The sequence below is a fragment of the Mirounga leonina genome, unplaced genomic scaffold (genome assembly GCF_011800145.1).
Source record: "Mirounga leonina isolate KUSES-001 unplaced genomic scaffold, KU_Mleo_1.0 Mir_197, whole genome shotgun sequence".
NCBI lineage: Eukaryota > Metazoa > Chordata > Mammalia > Carnivora > Phocidae > Mirounga > Mirounga leonina.
In genome coordinates, this window is record NW_023270494.1 from 983,128 (window position 1) to 1,001,181 (window position 18,054).

General features: G+C 61.8%; 2 protein-coding genes across 3 annotated transcripts in view; one reads left to right on the forward strand and one right to left on the reverse strand.

Moving 5' to 3' along the window:
* The first annotated feature begins 6,188 nt into the window (after positions 1–6,188).
* Positions 6,189–12,603, forward strand: DUS1L (dihydrouridine synthase 1 like). Of its 2 annotated transcripts, none has more exons than XM_035025737.1 (14): positions 6,189–6,567; positions 7,256–7,502; positions 7,989–8,097; positions 8,688–8,738; positions 9,002–9,114; positions 9,643–9,725; positions 9,873–9,976; positions 10,192–10,336; positions 10,557–10,653; positions 10,736–10,824; positions 11,252–11,400; positions 11,717–11,754; positions 12,037–12,104; positions 12,208–12,603. In XM_035025737.1, the coding sequence occupies exons 2-14, from the start codon at positions 7,266–7,268 to the stop codon at positions 12,224–12,226; spliced, it is 1,302 nt and encodes a 433-aa protein (XP_034881628.1). In that variant the 5' UTR covers positions 6,189–6,567; positions 7,256–7,265; the 3' UTR covers positions 12,227–12,603. The 2 variants fall into 2 exon arrangements, with proteins under 2 accessions (XP_034881628.1, XP_034881627.1); XM_035025736.1 differs by having other exon boundaries at positions 6,195–6,567; positions 12,029–12,104.
* A 280-nt stretch (positions 12,604–12,883) lies between these two features.
* GPS1 (G protein pathway suppressor 1) overlaps positions 12,884–18,054 on the reverse strand; it is a 5,697-nt gene continuing 526 nt past the window's right edge. The window contains 15 exon segments of the mRNA XM_035025734.1: positions 12,884–13,305; positions 13,390–13,524; positions 13,614–13,751; positions 13,838–13,918; positions 13,995–14,100; positions 14,259–14,353; positions 14,586–14,671; positions 15,120–15,180; positions 15,355–15,432; positions 15,536–15,671; positions 15,754–15,918; positions 16,441–16,622; positions 17,189–17,281; positions 17,731–17,893; positions 17,895–17,929. Of these exon segments, the coding sequence (XP_034881625.1) occupies positions 13,231–13,305; positions 13,390–13,524; positions 13,614–13,751; positions 13,838–13,918; positions 13,995–14,100; positions 14,259–14,353; positions 14,586–14,671; positions 15,120–15,180; positions 15,355–15,432; positions 15,536–15,671; positions 15,754–15,918; positions 16,441–16,622; positions 17,189–17,281; positions 17,731–17,893; positions 17,895–17,929 (1,629 nt within the window). The 3' untranslated portion in view covers positions 12,884–13,230.

Genomic DNA, 18,054 nt, shown 5'->3' on the forward strand with positions numbered 1-18,054 from the left:
CCACGGGCGCCGTCACGGCCCCAAAGACCCCGCGCCGCTCCCGCCTCTGTCCTCCCCAGTCCACCTGTAAATTCGGAGTGACCCTAACCCGAGTCCCAGCAAGCTTCTCGTTTAACGTAGGACTTTGACAAGCTGATTCTAAAATGTATGTGGGAATGCAAAGAATCTAAAATGGATGGAACAGAAAAAGTACAGAGTTGGAGGAATTAAACCCTTGATTTCAAGACTGAAGTTATCGTAATTCAAACAGTGTGGTGTTGGGGTAAAGACAGACATATAGATTAACAGAGAACGGAGAATCCAGAAATGCACCCTCACACTTATGGTTGCTTCCATTTCTTTTTTTATTTTATTTTAGTTATTTGAGAGAGACAGAGAAAGCACATAGGAGCAGAGGGAGAAGCAGGCTCCCCGCTGAGCAGAGAGCCCCACGTGGGACTCGATCCCAGGACCCTGAGGTCACCCCCTGAGCCCAAAGCAGACGCTTCACCAGCTGAGCCCCCCAGGCGCCCAGTTTTTTCTTTTTAAACCTGAGATCAAATTGACCTCCCGCGCCGGGTGAGGTGAGGACATGTGGCGGGTGGTTTGACGGGCACGCGTGGGCGAAGTGTCCCGCCAGGGGGCTCACGCACCCTCCACCTCACTGGATTTCCAGGTGGTGTTTGTCGTCACTGTGGCGAGAACGGGAAGGTGCCCTCTCTTAGCGGCTGTCAATTATGCGGCACAGTGTGGTCACCTGCAGTCCCCGCGCAGTCCCTCCGCTCCCTGGACTAACTCGCCTCCCGCCGGGAGCCTGCGCCATACTCTTTGACCCACGTCCCACAGGCCCCCCAGCCCTCCTCCACTCTGCTCCCCATTTCTACGAGCTCGGGTTAGATTCCACACGCGAGTGAGATACTCCGTATTTGTCTGACTCCTTTCACGAAGCACAGGGTCCCCAAGGTCCATGCATGTGGTGGCAAACGGCAGGATTTCCTTCCTTTTTTGGCTGAATAATATTCCATGTCACATTTTCTTTACCCATTCATCATCCGTTGATGGACCCCGAGGTTGATGGACCCCGAGGTTGCACGATGTCTTGGCCATCGTGAATGTTCCTTTTAACGAACCTTTAAAAATATACACGTAGATAGATTTACAGAAAGTGGCAAACAGGTGTACAGGAGACCCTCTGTCCCCTGCCCCTGCCCCCCCGTGATAACGTGTTTCTCCACAGAGCCGCACAGATGCCGGGAAGGGGCCCCTGGGACGACGCCTGGGACTTCTGACATGTCGGCAACTCTACACACATTTGTGTGTGTGTGTTGTTCTAGGCAAATCCGTAAAACCACCACCACAACCAAGACAGAATGTCTCCTGGGAGCACCTGCCGCGGGGGCACCGAGCCGCCCCACCCTCTGAGCCGCCATGCCAGCTCCTCGCGTGAGTGCAATTGTCTGCATCTCCAGAGACTGTCCTTGAGAGCCGGGCCAGGCGCGGACGAGCGGTCTGTCCCTTGTGAACGTGCCAGGCATCCGGATGCTGCCCCCCACTTGCAGCAGGTCCTGTCCCGGGGTCGGTTTTGGCAGCCTGTGTTTTTAGGCGTTTGCCCGTTTCCTGCAGATGATCACATCACCAATGTCAGGAGCAAAGGAGGGGGGGGTCGCTCCGTCACTAAAATCACCAGGAGAAGAACGGAGGGCACATCGGTGGGTCGGCTCTACCTTCTGATGTCCCGTGCCCTCCTTGCGTCCCTGTGGGCTGGAGCTGCGCCCGGTGCCCTCGCCCTCGCCCCGGGGACCCTGCGCCCACCCGCCGCTCCAGGCCGCTGTGCGCAGGTGCGCTCCATCCCCCTGTTTTCCACGACTGGTGTGAAATCCGTCATGGACAGAGAGGAGAAGGCAAACGCATCTATAACGTCTTTCGGAATTATATCGTTACCTTTATCGGTTCTCTTTGTTGCTTCCTGTGGATTCCAACTCCTCCCAGGGGCGCTGGGCTCTGGCCGGCGGCAGCATCTTGAGGACGCGAGGCCTCTGTTATTGGGTCCACAAACATGCTGTCCCCCCAGCTCACACAGCAAAGGCTTCCCATCTTAGTGCCGTGCGGCTCAAACATCATGACTTCGCGTCCCGTGCAGCTGTTGTTCATCCAGCCCTGGGCACCAAAGGTATTTCCCGATGTTTTATCTAAAATGCTTATAGTTGGGGCAACTTTCTTTTATTTTTTAAGATTTTATTTATTTGACAGAGAACAAGCAGAGGGAGAGAGAGGGAGAAGCAGGCTCCCTGCTGAGCAACAAGCCCGATGTGGGACTCGATTCCAGGACCCTGGGATCATGACCCGGGCCGAAGGCAGCCGCTTAACCGACTGAGCCACCCAGGCATCCCGTTGGGGCAACTTTCGAGCAAGAGAGGTGGCAGGCCCCTCGCCTTGCTCCTGATCAGAGGGAAAAGCCTCCAGGCTCTCGCCTCTGTGCTTGCTGTTAGTTGCACGATTTTTTTTAATGAATTTATTTATTTATTTATTTGAGGGCGAGCACAAGCTGGGGGCGGGGCAGAGGGAGAAGCAGGCTTCCGCCAGAGCAGGGAGCCCAACCCGGGACTCGATCCCAGGACCCTGAGCCAAAGGCAGACATTCACCTATGGAACCACCCAGGCACCCCTAGTTGCAGGATTTTTTGTGGGTACTTTTTATCAGTTTGAGGAAGTCCCTCCCTCTATTCCTAGTTTATTGAAGGCTTTTTCTTTCTTCTCTTTTTTTTTTTTTTGTAATCATGAGTACGTGTTGGATTTTGTCACATGCCTCTTCTGGATCTATTGAGGTCGTCATCAGTTTTTGGTACTTCATTCTATTAATAGATGGTATAGTAGGTTAACTGATTTCGGGCGGTAGATGGACTTTGCTTTCCTGGGGTAAATGCCACTTGGTCATGGTGTATGATTCTCTCTATACGTTCTGGAGTTTGCTAATGCTCATGGATGTTCATGCTGGTGAAGCACATCAGAGTGCAGTTTTCTTTCCCCGCGAGACCTTTGTCTGGTTGGATGTCAGGAGGATGTCAGGAGGATCCTTGCCTCACAGAACCGGTCGGACCATGTTCTCTCCTCTACTATTTTAGCAGCGTCTGTGGAGGATTGGTATTGATTTTTAGATCTTTCCTAGAACTCACCCAAGCCATCTGGGCATGGGCCTTTACTTCATGGGAGATTTAAAAAGACCACCATGCTATCCCATCGGGCGTCTCAGCACCCCCGTCCCTCCTTATCTTCTTGGGGTCCACAATGATGTCCTGATTTTCTGACCTGTGTCTTCTCTAGTCTCTCTCCGTCCATCTAGCTGAAGGTGTCTCAGTTTTGTTGACTCTTTCACAAGAAACCAGGCTTTGGTTTCATTGTTTTCACTATTGCTTTTCTGTTTTCTATTCATTTTTCTTTTCTGCTCTAATTTTTATCATGTCCATTATTCTGCTTGCTTTGGCTTAGTTTGCTTTTTTAATAGTTTCTTAAGGTGGAAGTTTAGATTATTGATCTGAAAACTGTTTTCTCAAGATGGAGTTTCTAGCTGCGTCCTGTAAACTGTGATATGTTGTGTTGCCATTTTCAGTCATTTTTTCAGAAATTTTTTTGTAAAATGTCCCTTGTGATTTCTTCTTTGACCCGTTGATCACTTAGAAGTGTGCTGTTAGGGCATCTGGGTGGCTCAGTTGTTAAGCGTCTGCCTTCGGCTCAGGTCATGATCCCAGGGTCCTGGGATCGAGCCCCACGACAGGCTCCCTCCTCAGCAGGGTCTGCTTCTCCCTCTGCCTCCGCCCCTCCTCCCTCTCTCTCTTTCCCCTTCTGCTCCTTCCCCCGCAACTCTCGCTCATGTGCTCTCTCTAAAATAAATACTATTTTTAAAAAAATTTATTTGACAGAGAGCACAGCAGGGGGAGGGACAGAGGAAGAGGGAGAAGCAGGCTCCCCACTGAGCAGGGAGCTCAACTCGGGACTCGATCCCAGGACCCTGGGATCATAACCTGAGCCAAAAGCAGACACTTAACCGACTGAGCCACCCAGGCGCCCCCTAAAATAAATAATCTTTAAAGAATATTTTTTAACTGAATACTGGGCATTTTAGATGATGTGCTATAGAAACTCTGGGTTCTGACCCCTGCCCTCTGCCCGACTTAGTGTTGTTATTGGTACTGGTGTTGGTTTACTTAGTACTGCGCCTGGATGGTGAATTCGAGTCTGTCCCCTCTGCAGTGTGTGGCCACTGGGATCTCTACTAGGTTTCTTGTTTGTTTGTTTGTTTGTTTGTTTTTTAAAGATTTTATTTATTTATTTGACAGAGAGAGAGACAGCGAGAGAGGGAACACAAGCAGGGGGAGTGGGAGAGGGAGAAGCAGGCTTCCTGCGGCGCAGGGAGCCCCATGCGGGGCTCGATCCCAGGACCTGGGATCATGACCTGAGCCGAAGGCAGACGCTTAACGACTGAGCCACCCAGGTGCCCCGTGTTTGTTTGTTTTTTAAGTAGCCTCCATGCCCAGTGTGATCAAGAGTCACAAGCTCTACCGATGGACCCAGCCAGGTGCCCTCCTGCTAGATTCTTTTTTTAATTATTTTTAATACGTAAGTCTGGTTTCCTAAGCTTCCCTGGGTCAGTATAGTTTAATGACAGTCAATTACTGGTTAGAGGTTATGCTTAAGTATCTTGAACAAGTAAGGACTCCGTCCTTTGCTGACGTTGTGTGTGTAGGTTGGGGATGCATTCAAAGTTCAAGCAGCTTACAGTTCAGCCGTGGTTTTTCCTTTTGCTTGTGCAAAGCCTCATATGTGGCCGAAGAAGAGTACAGAGCTGAGTTTACAGGCTTGGTCCCTCCTGAGCACAGACACAGCCTTGCAGGCTACCGGGGACAGCTGGGGGCTGTCAAGGCCCAACTGCGGCTCTTTTATTGACTGAATTTCCTTGTTCAATTTCCGGCTGGACTGTCTTTGCTTCAACCAGTCTCAAGGCCTCCGGCAGCTGAGGTGTGGGTCTCCGGCTAGCTGTCTGCCACCATGATGGCAACTTTCCCGACAAACACCCTGTGGGGCTTTCTGATCAGGCCAGCACCCCCAGTGTCAGGTCCTGGAGGCCTGCCTGACTCTGGTGAAATTACCACAGGGTGGGAGGAAAGGAAAGTAGCCCCCTCCTGAAACTCCACAGACTGCCACTGTTCTTACTTTTTTCCTTTTTTAAGACTTGAGTTATTTATTTGAGAGAGAGAGAGAGAGAGACAGCACAAGCAGCAGGCGGTCAGAGGGAGAGGGGAAGCAGGCTTCCAGCTGAGCAGGAAGCCTGATGTGGGGCTCAATCCCAGGACCCTGGGATCATGACCTGAGCCGAAGGCAGTCGCTTAACGACTGAGCCACCCAGGCGCCCCCATGGCATTCTTTTTAATAATGTATTTAATCTAAGTCAATATAAGAAATAGTATCATTTCAACAGGTAGCCAATATTTTTGAAATTATGAATGCCTACACTTCTCTTTTTTCTAAGCCTCTGAAATCTGGTGTGTTTCACACTTACAGCACCTCTCAGCTCAGGCCAGCTGCATTCCAGCACTGGCTCCCCTGGCAGACACAGGAGAGATATTTGGTATGGTGGTTATTTTTCAAGTGTGTTAACATATCTCTCATGTTTGATATTTTTCATCTTTTAATCCTTGTCCTTTGAAGATGCTGCAATATCTAAGGATGGAATGCCTAGCTTCCGTCCCTCCACCCTGTCGGGTTCGTTCGCAGGGGCCTGCTAATTAAACCAAGGGCGCGTGCACTCCGAGGCGCCGAGCAGGGGCTCGCGCAGCAGGCAGAGGCAGGGGGTCGGGTGCCTCGCTGAGCAGGGGGAAGGGGAGACCAAAAGGCTCCTTCAGGAAAGGGGAACGGGCTTCGGGCAACGCCAGGAGACAAGCCCGCCATCGCAGCTACTCCTGCTGGTCGCTCCTGCCCCGACGACCCCGAACTCCCGGGTGCGCCTGCGCCACTCCCCGCGGCGGGGAGAGCTCTGCGCGTGCGCGCTCACTTTCAAGCGGGTTAGCCTTGCGCGCCGCAGGGCCTGGCCGGGCCCCGGAAGTGCAGGGGTGTGGCCTCGCGGACAGCAGCACTTCCGGCCTGTGGGGGGGGCTCCCTGAGGCTTCTGAGTGCTGGGCCGAGGCGGTGGGGGGGGCACTGGCGGCCCTTTTAGGAGACAGAGGCGGGAGCTCAGAGTGGAAAGCGGGCGCCGGCCGGGCCGGGCCTCGGCGCCCGCGGTCGACGCGTCACCCTACCCCGCCCGAGCGCGCTGTGGCGGGGCCCGGCCGACCTCTGGCCTCTGGCCTCTGACCTCCGACCTCGCGGGGCGGGGCACCTCCGCGGCCGGGCGCGGTTTCCCGGGGACGCGTTTCCCGCCGCACCGCGGGCCGCCCGGACCGCCCTGGCGGAGGCACCTTCCGGCGGCCTCGGCGCGGAGCCCTGGGCCGGGCGGCGGCCCCGGCGTGGCGGCCTGCGGTCACCGAGGGAGCCCCCGCCGCGCCCTGGCTCCCAGAGGCCCGGCGGCGGTCCGGGAGGAGCCCGGGCCTGGGCACAGGTGGGTGTCCTGTGGGTCCGGCCCGGCGGCCCCGCCAGCGCGAGGCGACAGCGACGGTGACAGCGCCCCGCGCGCTCGTGCCCCGGCCGCTTCGGGGACTTTCCCGTGGGACCTCAGGGTCTCCGGAAGTGCCAGGCCCCCAGGTGCGCGCTCGGTCAGTGGCCAGGCCCGTGACACTGCTCGGTGATCGCAGAGCGCGGTGCGCGCCCCTCCGGGGACTGCCCCTGCGGGCCCGCTGCCTCTGCGGGGTTCCGCCGGGGAAGGCAGCAGGGCCACCGCCGGCTAGTCGCCCATAGGGACGGGCGGGTCCAGCGGGGGCATCTGGCCAGCACCGGTAAGACAAGCCAGGGGAGAGTGTGCAGACGTCTCCTGTGCACGGGAGGTGGGCAGGGCGGTCCTCCCTGACCGAGGTGTCCCAAGGGAGACGGAGCCGCAGCGTGAGCGGGACTAGGATGGCGCATTCCCTCTTTCCTTGGCTCGCTAGGGAGCAAGGGCTGACAGCCTCCACTGGAAGGTGATGGTTCTGGGCCTGCAGCAGGTGTTACCCTGATGTTCGTGTCTGCGGCCATCAGGCTGCCCTGGAGCGGCCTCGAGGAGGGTAGCGCGTCCTCTGGCTTCGATCCTACGCTTGCGTGGACGCCCCGCCGCTGCGGCCACCGGTGGCTGAGCCCTTGGTCTCCCCCTTCAGTGTGGAGGCGATGCCAAAGCTGCAGGGCTTCGAGTTCTGGAGCCGCACCCTGGGCGGGGCTCGCCACGTGGTGGCGCCCATGGTGGACCAGAGTGAGCTGGCCTGGAGGCTGCTGAGCCGCCGACACGGGGCCCAGCTCTGCTACACCCCCATGCTACACGCCCAGGTCTTCGTCCGCGATGCCAACTATCGGAAGGAGAACCTGTACTGCGAAGTGTGCCCCGAGGACCGGCCTCTCATTGTGCAGGTGGGCAGGGGCCTGGCCGGGAACACCAGGTGGGGCATCTTTCCAGAAACAGCTTCCCGGTTGGGGGGGGTTGCTGTGATGAAGCAGCAGATTGCCAGGGGCTCCTGCTGCTGGTCTCCCAGAGATTTATCCCTTCCCCGGGAGCTGGCTCAGTTTGGATGAGGGGATGCCTTGGGCACTGGGGAAGATTCGCAGCCCCCCCACCCCATTGCCTGCCTGCTGTCTGCCACGTGTTCTCTCGTTACCAGATGATCAGAAAGAACACTCTGTTCTCTAGCTAAAGTCAGTGATGCCCGCTTTCTGTTCACAGTCGGGACAAATGTGAATCAGTGATCCCCCCTCCTTGTGGTGTGGGCACATGTCCTGCTGTAAATGTTGAGGACAGGATGCCATCCTGCAGTCAGCCCCGGGGACCCCCTGTGGGTCTGGGGAGCTGAGGTACCAGGGCCTGGCTCGGGCTCATGGCACCTCCTGTATCTTTCCCAGTTCTGTGCCAATGACCCAGAGGTGTTTGTCCAGGCGGCTCTCCTGGCTCAGGATTACTGTGATGCCATCGACCTGAATTTGGGTTGCCCGCAGATGATAGCCAAGCGAGGTGAGTTCAGCTCCAGGTCACTGTTTTGAGCACTGCTTTGGGCGGGGGCAAGGCCCTGAACCCGCAGGGTGCCCGGCTAGAGGCCAGGGTGTGGACGCAACCAGGGGAGGGCCTGGCGCCGCTCCGGGTGGCGTCCCAGCCCTTTCTTTGCTCCTCTCTCTGGAGGGACAGGGTTCTGCTGGCTCTCAGAGGCTCGGCACTCCCCTCGGTGCCCGGGGAGCCATCGGGCTCCCTGTGGGTAAACGCGCTTTGCAGGAAGGAGGTCCCCCATCACCCTCCCCCTGCGGCTGTACTCTGCTAAGTGGGCAGTTCAGGGGTTAGGATCGTTCCCACCCCGTCTGGGGCTGAGACTTTGTTCTTCACTGAGTCTGAGGTGTTGCTGGTTGGTCAGACGCTGTGCAGGTTGGGCATTCCGTTCGGTGCCCTTGAGCTCCGGCAGCTGGGCACACAGCCCCCACGTGTGATGCTGAGAAACTGCTCAACCCAGTGACTGTTCCTGCTGCCCCTCGGGACTGGCTTGGCAGGGGGCTCGTGCCCTGGGTAGACGCGGGAGGAGAATGGGTGCCGAGGGCCATGCTGGTCTTTTGCAGGTCACTACGGTGCCTTCCTGCAGGAGGAGTGGGACCTGCTGCAGAGAATGAGTGAGTTGGCTGCGTGCTGCAGGGTCGTGGTTGGTGAAGGAGCCCTGAGCCGGTGGCCGGCGTGTCCTGGCCACAGTGCGCTCTGCTGCAGGAGGGGGCTGTGAAACTTGGAGCTGGACGGCGGGTGCTGGAGGCAGGTGTTCTGGCCCTGGCCCGGCCCCTGCAGCGCCCTGGCAGATGGGAGCTGGCGCAGGGAGGGGTTCCCCACGGCCTGCCTGAGGTGAACACCACGCTTCTCAGAAACCGACTCTCCTTTTCCGCAGTTCTGCTGGCGCACGAGAAACTCTCTGTCCCTGTCACGTGCAAAATCCGAGTCTTCCCGGAGATTGACAAGACCGTGAAGTACGCCCAGATGCTGGAGAAAGCCGGCTGCCAGGTGAGGGGCCTGTGGGCTCTCAGGGCTGCGCGCTACTCCCCTGCCTCGTGTCCCCTGCACCCTGAACTGGGGGGGAGGGGGTCCTTGCCCCCAGGAGCCCCCTTGAGGCACCGACTTGCCAGGGTGGACCGGCATCGCATCATGGTGACCACGAGGCGAGGCCTGGTGAGGGTGGGTGAGCCACATGTTCTGAAGAGGGAGGCTGGTACTAGGCAGGGGGAGGTGCCAGGCCTCAGCTGCCCTTTCCCACCTGCCCCCAGCCTCAAGGTCAGGTTGGTGCCCGCCCACCTGTCCCTGACACATTTGGAGCTGGGGTGCTGCCACTTCCAGGAAGACCGGCCCATGAACAGGGCTGGGCCTGTCCGCTCTGCATGCTGGGTGGATCCGTGGGACATGGCAGCCCCGGGCAGCAACCCACCAGTTGCAACCCAGGGGACTGCGGGGCAGGCACTGCGTGAGCCAGGCCCAGGGTTCGGTTTGGGGTCTGCGGCCACGAGCAGGGTGGAGCCGTGCACCACTGTGTTCTAGTTGCTGACCGTGCATGGGCGCACCAAGGAGCAGAAGGGGCCCTTGTCGGGCACTGCGTCCTGGGAGCACATCAAGGCCGTGCGGTGAGTGGGCGTGGCGGGGGGCGCGGCGGCCCGGGCTGGCAGGGAACGAGAAGCACCTGCTCGGCGGCGTGGGGGATGGAGCACTGTTCCCAGGAGTGAAGGGACAGGGTCCCTCTCTCCTGAGTGTCTGCTGCCTGCTCCTGGCAGGAAGGCAGTGGCCATCCCCGTGTTTGCCAACGGGAACATCCAGAGCCTGCGGGACGTGGAGCGTTGCATCCAGGACACGGGAGTCCAGGGGGTCATGAGTGCAGGTGAGGCAGGACCACGGCGGGTAGGCCTCAGAGGCGCTGGGCCCCGTCGTGACGCCCCGGGCCCCGTGCTGGCCTCACTCAGCGGCCTCGTCTGCCTGATGGGCCTGAGCGCTCGGGCCAGCGGCTGCCCTTGGCTGGACACGGTGGGGGGGGCCGTCCCTCCGGGGACGTGAGCGCCTGCCACCTTGAGCCCTCCTCCCCCCGATACCCCCCAGAGGGCAACCTGCACAACCCCGCCCTGTTTGAGGGCCGCAGCCCTGCCGTGTGGGAGCTGGCCGAGGAGTACCTGGACATCGTGCAGCGCCACCGCTGCCCGCTGTCCTACGTCCGGGCGCACCTCTTCAAGCTGTGGCACCACACGTGAGTTGCTCCTCAAGGCAGACGCCGTGGGGCCTGAGCCCTAACTGGGGCGTTGGGGCATTTAAGAGGGAGCTTTCTGGAAGCGTGTAGCGGAAGAGCTTGCGACCGAGTCGGGTCCGGGTCAGGAAAGAGACGGAGCGCGTGTGCAGGGTGCAGGGTGCAGGGCTCGGCCTGGGGAGCGGGGCGGGAGGCCGGCTCAGCAACGGCGCCTCGGTCTCAGGCTGCAGGTGCATCAGCAGCTCCGGGAGGAGCTCGCCAAAGTGAAGACCCTGGAAGGTGTTGCGGCTGTGAACCAGGAGCTGAAGCTGCGGTGTCAGGCAGGTGTTGGGGCTGGTGGGGCTGCCGTGTGGCGCGCGGGGGCCTGGGCTCCGTGACGTGGGGCGCTCTGGGCTCTTGCAGGAGGATATATCCAGGCAGGAGGAGGGAGAGAAGCCCTCTGGCGGCTTGCCTTTCTTCCACTGGATCTGCCAGCCCTACTTACGGCCAGGGTGAGCTTTGCACCAGCCCACGGGCCGGGGTTGGGGGGCCGGGGTGCACACAGAGGAGGGGCGCTCCGCCGCTGCCGCAGCGGGAGCCTGGCCTGCTCTCTCCGGCCTCGGTGGGGGGTCCCGCGGTGCCCGCTTTGCCCTCACCCATCCGCGGGTGCTTTGGTTTTATGTCTTTCTTCCATAAGGTGATTCTCTTAAATGCTTCTGGTCCTGGGTGGATCTGTCCTGGGGGCAAGCGGCGGACAGCCCCGAGTTCCCGCTGGGTCCTTGCAGCTGTGGCTGGGCTGTCGTGTGTGGCCACTCAGGCCCAGTCATGGCCTGAGCAGCCTAGGAGCCAAGCTGCTGGGGCGCTGTACGCACGTCCTCACCCTAGCGGGTCGCCTCTCGCGGGGGCCCCCAAGCTCTGCCCGCTGCCTTTCCCTTTCAGGCCCAGGGAAGGGAGCAAGGAGAACGGGGGTGCCCGCAGCAAGCGGGCCCTGGAGGAGGAGGAGGAGGGCGGCACAGACGTGCTATCCAAGAACAAGCAGAAGAAGCAGCTGAGGAACCCCCACAAGACCTTCGATCCCTCGCTGAAGCGTAAGCTGGTCCCACCGCTGGGGCCCCGGGAGCTGCTCCCCAGGGCAGGTGGGAGGGCAGTAGCAAGGGCCGGCCGTGAGCCAGGCTGCTGTGGCCCTGCCGGCCACGTGCTCCCTCGGCCACTGCTCGAAGGCAGAGGTGGCCTTTGGGGCCACCCTTCTGAGAAGGCTCTTCTAGTGGCAAACACCCGGTGAGCGGTGGGGGTCTGTGTGCTGTGTCCTCAGGCTGGCCACGGTGGGCAGGGGCTCTGTAGGAGATGGCAGGTGGGGGACAGGCTCACCTGCTCAACCAGCATCTGCTTCTGTTCTTTTTTCAGCAAAATACGCAAAGTGTGATCAGTGTGGAAACCCAAAGGTGAGTCTGGCCATGCTGCCCAGGAGGCGGTGGGCGGGGTGGTCCCCGCTGACACTGCCCAGGACCTGCAGGGGCTGTCCTTTCCCTGCCTGTTGAGGGGGCAGCCCGAGGGAGGGGGGCTACTTCCCCGCCTCAGGACCGCCCCTCGCAGCATGGAAGGCAGGCCCTGGGCTGGGGTGTAGCCCCCTGGTGCTCCTGGCCAGGCCTGCGCTTTGGGGCGCTTGCTCAGGTGGTGGGGCATCAGCCACAGGCTCACTGGTTTGCCCGTGTTCAGGGAAACAGATGTGTGTTCAATCTGTGCCGGGGCTGCTGCAAGAAGCGAGCTTTCAGAGAGGCTGCAGACTGCCCAGGTAAGGGGCACCTGCTGCCACCAGCAGCCCCCCCAATCCCCGGCCCCCAGAGGGCAGTGGGACCCTCAGCCTCCTGAGCCCCACTTCCTTCTTCCTCCGCCAGGTCACGGATTGCTTTTTAAAACCAAACTGGAGAAGTCTCTGGCCTGGAAGGGGGCCCAGTCCCGGCTGCAGGAGCCTCAGCCAGCAGGATCTGGGGAGCCAGGCAGCCTTCCCGAGGTTGTGGGCAGTGCCCTGGCCTGAGGGGCCGCTGGAGCCCGACGCGCCGCCCCACCAGGCCCCAGGACTGTTGCTGAGACCTCAACATGTCCCACTTAAGGAAATGCCTTTACTCAGGGAATCTCCCGCCTCTCAACACAGAAGGATGAGCTGGTCTTCCCCTCGGCCCTACGCTGGGAGCCCGGAAATGCTGCACCAGGGAGCAGGCTCCCAGGCTGGACCTGCCCCCTCCTTGCAACGTGTGTGTTCAAAAATGAACAATAAACCCTTTCAAAAATGATGCGTGTTTAGAGAGCCAGAGACGGTATGTGAAGGCCCCAGGCCCAGCGCAACATCGGAACAAGGCTGAGTTGGGAAGGTGGAGTCAGGGCCAGTGAAGACTCCAAACACACAGCCACGGGTGGGAACCCTCTGCCTCGGGAACCTTCCTAAAGGAGGGCAGCGCGCTGGCCTCAGCCTCCTCCCCGCCTGCACGAGGGGTGGGGAGCCCCAACCCCAAAGCCTAACCTCAGGGACACGAGCCTCAGAAGCCCTCTTAGCAGGAAAGAACGACACAGGGGGAGTGTTCTCAGGCTGCCCTTTAATGGACTGAGACTGAACTGGTCTAGAACCCCAAATGACACAAGAACAGGGAGGCTGGGAGTCCCTGCCGCCGGCGTGCGCAGGGGGAAGGGGGGCAGGTGAGTCCTGCAGGCCTCTCCTTCCAGGAAGGGCCCTGAGCAGCGGGCACAACAGGGTGGAGGGAGCCCAAGAAGCCAGACGTGGATGTCCCGGCGGGGGGGTCTGCACGGGGGGCACCTCCAGAAGCGCCACACGACCAATGGGGAGCCTGCGTGTCCGAGCCCGAGGGTGGGGGCACGGGGCAGGGGCGGGGCGCACAGACCGTCCTGGAGGCCGACGGGCGCCCTCACATGTTGGTGCTCATTCGGGACTGGCTGTTGGCCGGCGTCAGCTCCCCCTGGCTCCCTTCTCGGGGAGGGGACTGGGGCGGAGATGCGGCTGCTCAGCCCAGGAGACGTGCGCGTGCCCGCCCCGCTGCTGCCCCCCGGGCCGCCCCTGCCCTCACCTTGACGTGAACCTGATTGCGCAGCACGGCTGCTCGCAGGATCGTCGCTTTGGCCCGCCTCTGGAACTCCTTCCCCATCAGCAGCGACTTCTCAAAGGTGGTGCTGCGCTGATCCACATCCCTGGCGTACAGGATCTGCGGCAGGAGGGACGGGGCTCGGCGGTGCTCACCGGGGCGCAGGGGCCCCCTCCCTGCACCCACGGCCTGGACCCGGGCCTGGCCACCTTGCTGTGGGAGTCGATGCGGGCGTTGATGAGCCCCTCCAGGATGAGCTGCGTCAGCTCGTCCTCCAGCGCCGCCACGGTGGTGTTGAAGGCTGCGGCCATCTTGTGCATGTCCGCTGACACGTAGGGGCTGAAATACTGCAGGGCAGAGGGCGTGTGGGCCTCCCGCGACTCCCAGGCCCGCCCGCGGTGCCCTGCCTTGGCCTCCGTGCCCCCACGTCTACCTGGATGAGGGCGCGGTTGCGGATCTGGGTGTACAGGGTCCTGACGTGGGGGGCCAGGTACATGTCCAAGAGCAGGTTGTCCTGGTGAGGAGACCTGGTCAGGCACCGCTGCCCCCCGCCTTGGCCCCCCCGCCACCAGAGGAGGCAGGTCCCTCACCTTCATCTCATCCAGCATCTTTAGGCACGAGGCGTACTTGGACTCGTAGAATTTGAAGATGATGTCTCGAACCTGCGGCTCCAGCTCCAAGAACAACTTGAAGGAGCTGCAGGTGCATAACCCTCAGAGCTGGCCCTGCGCCTGCCCACAGGCCCTGAGGGCCGGAGGCGGGGAACCGGAGCCCCCCACAGGCCCAGAGAGCACCAGTCCTCAGGCTTCTGGGAGGGGGCAGGCTGCAGGGCGAGCACCCCACCCTCCACCCACCTGCTGGAGATGACGTTGCGCTGCAGCTCCTGCCGGTCAAAAGTGGCCAAGGCACACAGGCCACCATAGACAGCCACGTTGCTGGGAGAAAGCAGCTGAAAGGAAAGAGTTGGGTCCAGACCCCCGGGGTCACTGACAGTCGAGACACAATCCAAGGAGGAAGCAAGCCCAGACACAAGGCTGGCTCATCCCTGCCCTGCCCACCACCCACCCAAAGAATCTGCAGGACTCCACGGAGGGGATACCCCTCAATAAAGAGCCTAACCCACAAGCCCTCCCCCTGCTTCCCAGCAAGGGCTCGTCCCCAGACACCCTCCTGTTTCTCACCTCGGGGAAATCACAGTGATCGAATGAAGCCAGCAAGAAGCACTTGGCAGCCTGCTTGTACTTGCGCGCGGCCAACTCGGCCAGGCCTATGGGGGGGTGGGGGGAGGCAGCCAGGATGAAGCCCGGTGCCCAGAGGAAGCTGCCAGAGCCGCCCTCACCTCTCCCACCCCAGCTGCTCCTCGGCGTCAGGGACAGCGAGTCTGGTCAAACTGTGGCCACCCCCGCGAGCACTGACCGGGGCACTCTCCTCAAGGGCCCAGGGAAGCCGTGCACAGCGGTGGTTACCCCTGCAAAGGACTCCGGGGCCCACCTGTTAGTCACACCTCAGCTCCCGACCACTGGCCGCATGCTGGCCTCCCCGCCCAGGACCGGAGCCTGGCAGGCACCCCCTGGGGCCATGGGTGCAGGGCTCGGACGTTTCCTCGGCTGTGACGAAGGCCCACCACCCTGGCTGTGAGGACCCGACCCCCGGCACGCACAGGCCACCCCCGGGGCTGGGGTCAGCTGTGGCGGCCTGCCGCCCCAAGGCCCCACCTGCAGCACACTTGAGCTTGGTGAGGATCGCCTGGGTCTGGCTGTCCCGCTCCCCACGCTGCTGCAAAAGAAAGCAGGACACGTGAGCCCCTGGCCTCCACATCCTGGTCCTTCCCCGGGCCCTGCCCCAGCCTGAGAGGGACAAGCGCAGACCGGGTTGGACCAGGCCTGCCCGGGCCTCAACAGTCCTGACACGAGGTCTGAGGAGGCAGAGAGGGTGAGCAGCCAGCGTTACCTCGGCAATCTCCGGGGTGGACTCGGCCTTGCTGACGTAGCTCAGCACGTGGGACCAGTTCTGCAAGTAGACGCTGACCTGGGGGGCGGGCGGGCGGGGTGGATTCAGCCTGGGACGCCCCCTCCTGGCTCAGGGGCAGCGCTGCCCTGCATCCCCTCCCGACCGGCGAGGCAGGGCCCACCTTGATGACGTTGAGGCACATGTTGATGACATGCTTGGCGCTGGTGCAGTAGTCCCGGGCCCGGGAGTAACACTTGAGGGCGTTGCTCAGGTCCCCACAGTCCAGATAGTGGTCACCAAGGTCGTCGTGGCCGCGCCTGTGGGCCCAGACGTGAGCGGACCTAGACCCAGGGCCCCGCGGGCCCCGCTGCCCGCCTCCCAGTGTCCCGTGAGCAGCACCTGATACTCTCCTTGATGGAGTTGCCCTTGTAGTTCTTCAGGTCCGTGTCCAGCTTCTCCAGCTTCAGCAAGGCCTTCTTCCGCGTGGCCTCCACCCAGGCCGTGTCAAGGGGCGGCGGCTCCACACCACTCTCGGGGATGGTGTCAGGTGCATTCTGCAGCTCCCTGAGGGAGTACCTGGGCCATCAGGGGCCGAGGTGCAGGCAGATGGGTGCCGCCAGGGGGGCCCTGCCCGGCCCCTGCCAAGTGAGCACCCAGCCAGCACAGGAACACGGGGACCCCGGCCTGGTGTGGACGCCCAACGGGAAAAGGGTCGTGCATGCAGCCATGGCAAGAGAAGAAAAGCAAGGTGCTGTCTCCATAAACTCTGCGTGACGTCAAAAGAACTACACGTCACGTGCACACAGAGAAAAGCCAGGACGACGCAGACAGCACAGAGCAGACTGGATGAGAACCCAACCCGTTTTGCCATTTATCACCCTTCCTGGCTTTTCAACAAGGCAGGCCAGGTCACCACATCGAGGCAATGATGCTACTAAGTGCCCACACGGGGATGGTGTCAGGTGTCACAGGAGCACAGGAAAGGCCCCCGCACAGGCTAGACGCAAGGGGGACACACCACACCCAGCCCCTAGTGTCTGCTCCCACCAAGGGCCCTGCCTCCTCCTGCCAAGCCCCCGGTCTCACCTGGTGGCCTCCGAGAGCTTGCGGTGGATCTCTTCATACATGTCCACGTTGAAGGTCCTCTGCACAAAGGAGAGGGCCATCTTCAGGGCCTCCACCCGCAGCGGGGGGCAGTGGTCAGCAATGAACTGCAGTCGTTCGATGCGCATTAGCCCACTGTAGCTGGCCGCGTACTGCTCCAGATCCTGAAGTGGGGGTGGGGGGAGTGGATGGAGACTGTGCAAGGCGGGACCCCAGATCCCAAGCCCTGGCAAGTGAGTCAGGAGCAGGACCCAAATGCTGACCCTCCTGCAGTATCCGAGAGGCCCTATGCCGATAACAAGAACAACTGGGTATACGGGCACCAGACAGACCGCTATCCAGTCAGTGCTGGCAAAGGCCACTTGGGGTGGGCCAGCGCAGAGGCCTCCAGGGTAGAGCTCTGCCCCGGGGGCTGAGGGGATGAATGGCCAGAGCCAGATGGGACCTCTCGTGACTGCCAGTCCCCAGGCGGAGCAGTCAGGAAGCAGTGCTCCGTAGGCTGGGCCCCAAGAAAGACCTGTCCGCGGTCTGAGAAAAGCCGCACACGGGGCTCTAGTGTGTGGGAGAGAAGTGGGGTGCACGGTCTCCGGCTGGACTACCACCCCTCCTGACAAGTGGGGCCTAAAGGAAGAGCCTAAAGGTTTCTGGGTCAGAGAAAAACACGGCCTGGGTGGGGGGCCTGGCCTAGCCCCTTCCTGCCTGCCCCAGGCCCGGCCGGGGGGTGCCTTACCAGGGTGGGGTTCTCCACCACATAGTTGACGTCGGGTGCGTTCTGCGGGTCCTCCTGGGGGTCCACATCGATCTGCATGGGCTCCACGGCCCCCTGCAACACAGGCGGGCACCTTGGCACTCGAACCAGACTGCCCAGGAAGGGTGAGAAGCCCTCACCGCGCCCCGACTTGCGCCTGCCCCGGTGCCACGTCCCGGCGGGATGCCGTCCGGGAGCGCCTGCCGTCCCCGCCCGTCCCCGCCCCGCCCGTGTGCAACGCCGCCCCTCGCAGGCCCAGCAGCTGCTGAGCGCAGCGCCCAGGCGCCATATCCCCCGCCGGTCTCCGGGGCGGACAGCAGGCAGCGGGGAGGCCCCCGGCCCGGGGACGCCGGCAGCCCTTCGCGCCCCCGGCCGCCGTCCTGACGCAGCTTCCTCCGAGCCCCAGGGAGCGCCGGCAGCGGGGGCCCCAGGGCCCGGGCGGCGGCGGGAAGGGGTCTCCTCGGGGCGCCCCCCGCGCTCGCTCGCTCGCTCGCTCGCTCCTGGGCCCCTGTCCTGGGAGGTACCTCATAAAGCAGCGTACAGGCCGACAGGCTGGCGCTCAGGCTGAAGTCCCCGGCCGTGCCCGGCACGAAGAGGTCTGACCTACTGCTGTGAGGGGCGCAGTACAGACCTGTCACGGGCGAGGAGGCCGAGCTGGGGGCCGGGCTATCCCTCATTCTGCCCTGACTCTGCACCCCCCGGCCCTGACACACAGCTGGCCTGCTGCCGAAGGGAGAAAGAGCGTTAGCGCCGGGCCGCTTCTGCCGCGCCGACGGCGGGGACCCTGCGCGAGGCCGCCGGGCCGCGGGGGCGGGGGAGGCCGCGCGGGGCCCGGCTCCGGCCCGGCG

Bases quoted from the DNA above. Each gene is read 5' to 3' on its own strand.
- DUS1L (XM_035025736.1), top strand. From the start codon at position 7,266: ATGCCAAAGCTGCAGGGCTTCGAGTTCTGGAGCCGCACCCTGGGCGGG. The intron at 10,337-10,556 runs GTGAGTTGCTCC...CCTCGGTCTCAG, and splicing joins TTCAAGCTGTGGCACCACAC to GCTGCAGGTGCATCAGCAGC. The intron at 12,105-12,207 runs GTAAGGGGCACC...TTCCTCCGCCAG, and splicing joins AGAGGCTGCAGACTGCCCAG to GTCACGGATTGCTTTTTAAA.